General features: G+C 35.9%; 1 protein-coding gene across 1 annotated transcript; it reads left to right on the top strand.

Annotated features, from left to right (window-relative positions):
* Positions 1-1,106: 1,106 nt before the first annotated feature.
* Positions 1,107-3,131, top strand: LOC149390205 (enhancer of rudimentary protein). The gene is made up of 4 exons (XM_089618637.1): positions 1,107-1,259; positions 1,768-1,861; positions 2,188-2,308; positions 2,858-3,131. Exons 1-4 carry the CDS (start codon positions 1,257-1,259, stop codon positions 2,949-2,951), a joined length of 312 nt encoding a protein of 103 aa, XP_089474763.1. The 5' UTR covers positions 1,107-1,256; the 3' UTR covers positions 2,952-3,131.
* The last annotated feature ends 438 nt before the right edge of the window (positions 3,132-3,569 follow it).

The raw sequence follows: 3,569 nt of genomic DNA, 5'->3' as shown, positions 1-3,569 counted from the left end.
TTGGATAAAATAAAAATAATTTAAAAAATGGGGTAATTTGCAATATATATTTTTAAGCGATTTATTACGAGTAAAATTTTTTAATAACATGAGTTTTAATTTTCACATCACTTATATCATATACTATTTAAATGGTGATAATCGAATATTAATTTATCAATTTTTCATTTGAATTGCTTTTTTTATACGTAACTTGTCAAACGACATTTCAAATAGACACTTAAAATGATCAATTTATTATGGAACAATTTAGTGAAATGATCCGTTCAATGATGTGCCAAACATATAGTTAGTGACTTATTTCGAGTTGAAGAAACATAAAATTATTTGTAATACACATAATTTCTAAATTTTTATCATTTAACAATATTGGTTAAAATTTGTTCTTAAAAAAAAAACCCATGAAATTACCCTAAATCTTTATATTGAGAAGAAAATTGGGACCCTCGGGTGAGAAATCTTAGTGAGATTCGGCCTCCTCGGTGGTTTCTCTTTCTTTCCCGGCGTTCCTTTCCCGGTCGGCGGCCACGGCGGCTCGCGGCGGTCCAAGTCTCCTCAACCAAAACGCGCGGGGGAGCTCGGTGTTGGAGCGCGCGTGCGAGAAAGAAGAGAAAAGAAGAGAAAGAAGAGAACGGACCTCATCGGCGCGCTCTCTCTTGATTTCCGGTGGTCTTGGGTGAGCTCGCGGCGGCGTTCTCCTTGCCGGAGCGCGCGCGCGGTCCGCATCTCGTCCACGACCCTCGCGGCCTCGTCGAGTCGGTCGGCCCGGCCGAGGAGCTGCGGCGGCCCCGCCGTGAACCGCTTCGCCGCCGCCAGGAGCGCCTTCACCGCCGCCGCCAGGAGAGAGAGAGAGAGATGACGAGTTGGAGAGAGAGAGAGATGAGGAGTTGGAGAGAGAGAGAGAGAAACGTGAGTGAAAAAAAGCAAAAACACCTAAAAGTTGTTTTTGAAAATCCTTCACAAAATTAAAATACAACTTGAAAATTTTTCAAAATTTTTTTCAATTGAAAAACAAACACGTTTTACTTTTTTGTAAAACAAAAAGCAAAAACAAAAACTAAAAAACACTTTCGGGATGAGCAACCAAACATGACCTTAGATTTTGACACCCGATAACGTGTCTCAAGATCATTCGGTTTTCTTTTTCTCAAAGTCTCACTCATACAGACCAAAACACATCGTCGGTCAGGGAAATCAGTTCAGCTTAAAAAAAAAAAACAAAAGCGAAAAAAGGGATTCTCACAACATCCCATCCCATGGTATTCGATCATATGCTATATTTGTTCTTATACAATCTTTCATCTTCCTAATTCTGTTTTCCATTTGAAACTTTGTTCTTCATTTTTTTTTTAATCTTTGATACGTTTATCTTGGTGCAAATTTCATTTTTGTTTCTGTGCGAATTTCAGTACTCTTAAAAAGAACTTCACACAAAATTGAGCCAAAATTAGGGTTTCATTTTCACGAATAAATTTGATGAACCCGTATTTTAATTTTTCTTTTCCTAAGCTCTGATTCTCTTCTTTGAGTGTATCACGAAGTAAAGAAAAAGAGAGAAACTGATTCGTCACCTCTCGGATAATTTATCTTGTCTGACTAATAGATTGTGTTCGGTCTTCCGTTAAACTTGAAATTTGTTCTTTCGATACCAGTTATGTCGAACAAAATCGGTGTCTAGGGTTATTATTTGAAGACATTTTCATTGACCTAATTGGTTTCTATAAAATGATATTTCGTCTTACTTGCAATCTTGACGCTGTTGTGTAGGCTAATAAACACACCATCATATTGATGCAAACTTCTCAGAGTAGAGCAACTAGAACATTCATGGATTATGGGTCCACGAACCAAGCCATCGATGGTAAGCTCTGTTTCTGATTGTTTATAACCATCTTGCACTACTCTTTTTGAGAGTTTTAGTTCGTCGTGACTTGAATACACCGACATCTTTGAGCTGGATAGAAATTCTTACCACTGAACTATTTTACGCTTTTAGTAGCAATCGTCAATTCAAGATTTGGGTTTTGTGAAACAATCTTTTTTGTGGAAAACCAGAACTGCTACTAATATAAGGACTAGCCCACTATTTGTTGAAGTCTTGACTCTGTCTGTGCGAAGGAGTCTTTTGTTTTGTGATGTGGAATTTTAGAACTAGTGATATAATCTGTTGATGAACATGATCAACAGGTATATGTGGACTCTATGAAAGAAAGCTGAAGGATTTGAACCCGGCTATCAGGAACATCTCGTATGACATTACAGATCTCTACAACTTCATCGATGGTCTTGCAGACATGAGCGCCCTTGTGTATCTCTCTCTCTCTCTCTCTCTCTCAGTATCTTAATTTGAGAGACACATCTTACTTGAGGGTCTTTTTTTTATCAGTGTCTGTAGTTGACTGACTGATAAACCAAGAATCTGAGAGGAACATACTCATGTTAGTTCGTTGAAGATACAATCAAAATTAATAAAGGTTAACTAGTATACAAATTTGTTAGGATCTAAGGGAAGGGGGTCATAGTGATAAATAGTAGCTTTTCAAGAGGTGGTGGATTCGTAGTAAAGAGGATTAATTTAAAAAAAAAAAGAAAAGAGAGGATTTATGTGCATGACATGATAATGGTGTAAGAGTAAATGAAAGGAAGAGATTACTTGGTGAGCAAACCCCTCGAAAGTGATGCACATTAATATTTTGTATTATATTTTATTGTTTTCTAATTAATTGTTGTAGAAATTAGCAAGCATTATTATCACATTTTTATGTTATCCTTGATATGAAAAAAATGATTTAGTGTTTTAGGTGTTTGATTCTCTGTATTTAGTTAATTCGATGATATTTCGTTCTTGTTTCTGTAGTTACGATCATTCACTTCAGGCGTACTTGCCGTATGACAGACAGTGGATTAAGCAGCGAACGTTTCAACATCTAAAGAAATTGGCTCACAACTGAATTATGTGTTTGATTCTGCAGCTTGATCCTATTATTGCTTCTCCAAAGTCTGCAGACATGAACTACATATATTTAAATGTATAAATTGAATTAAACTTGCGTGGGCTTTTTTGGTTTCTGATTTTGTGCTCACAATGAAACTTGGTATCTTTACAGCTTATATATATTATATATATATATATATATATATATATAATGTTATTGTGGTTTGTTGCCTGGATTTCGGATTAAGAAAATGTTAGGCTCTTTTAAAAAATAAAAATCCTGAACTTTTACACGATTTACCTGTCCCCCGTGTCAAAAGTTTACTCTGAAGTCTGAACTTCTGAATAATTCTTCCAGTCCAAAATTCTATCACGAGTTCAGTATTTTTAACTTGAGAAAGTCATTTGATTTTTTTTTCTTTTTCATTCTTGACCTAAATGTTATGATTTGGTTCTCTTTTATCGTTTGATTGTGTACCGTTTTTTCTTTAGCTAAGCGTCAACGCACGTGATAGAATTTTGAACGGAATGAGGAATCGTTAAGGATTTCAGAAGCTCAAAGCAAACGTTTAATACGGCATAGTGGACGGCCGTTTCTAAATGATGTAATAGTAAAAAGGTATATAATTTACCG

The sequence above is a fragment of the Urtica dioica genome, chromosome 7 (genome assembly GCF_054948205.1).
Source record: "Urtica dioica subsp. dioica isolate 48M chromosome 7, U.dioica_male_clone48M_v1_H2, whole genome shotgun sequence".
NCBI lineage: Eukaryota > Viridiplantae > Streptophyta > Magnoliopsida > Rosales > Urticaceae > Urtica > Urtica dioica.
The sequence above is the reverse complement of the archived record's forward strand: the minus strand, read 5'-3'. Positions and strand labels throughout refer to the sequence as shown.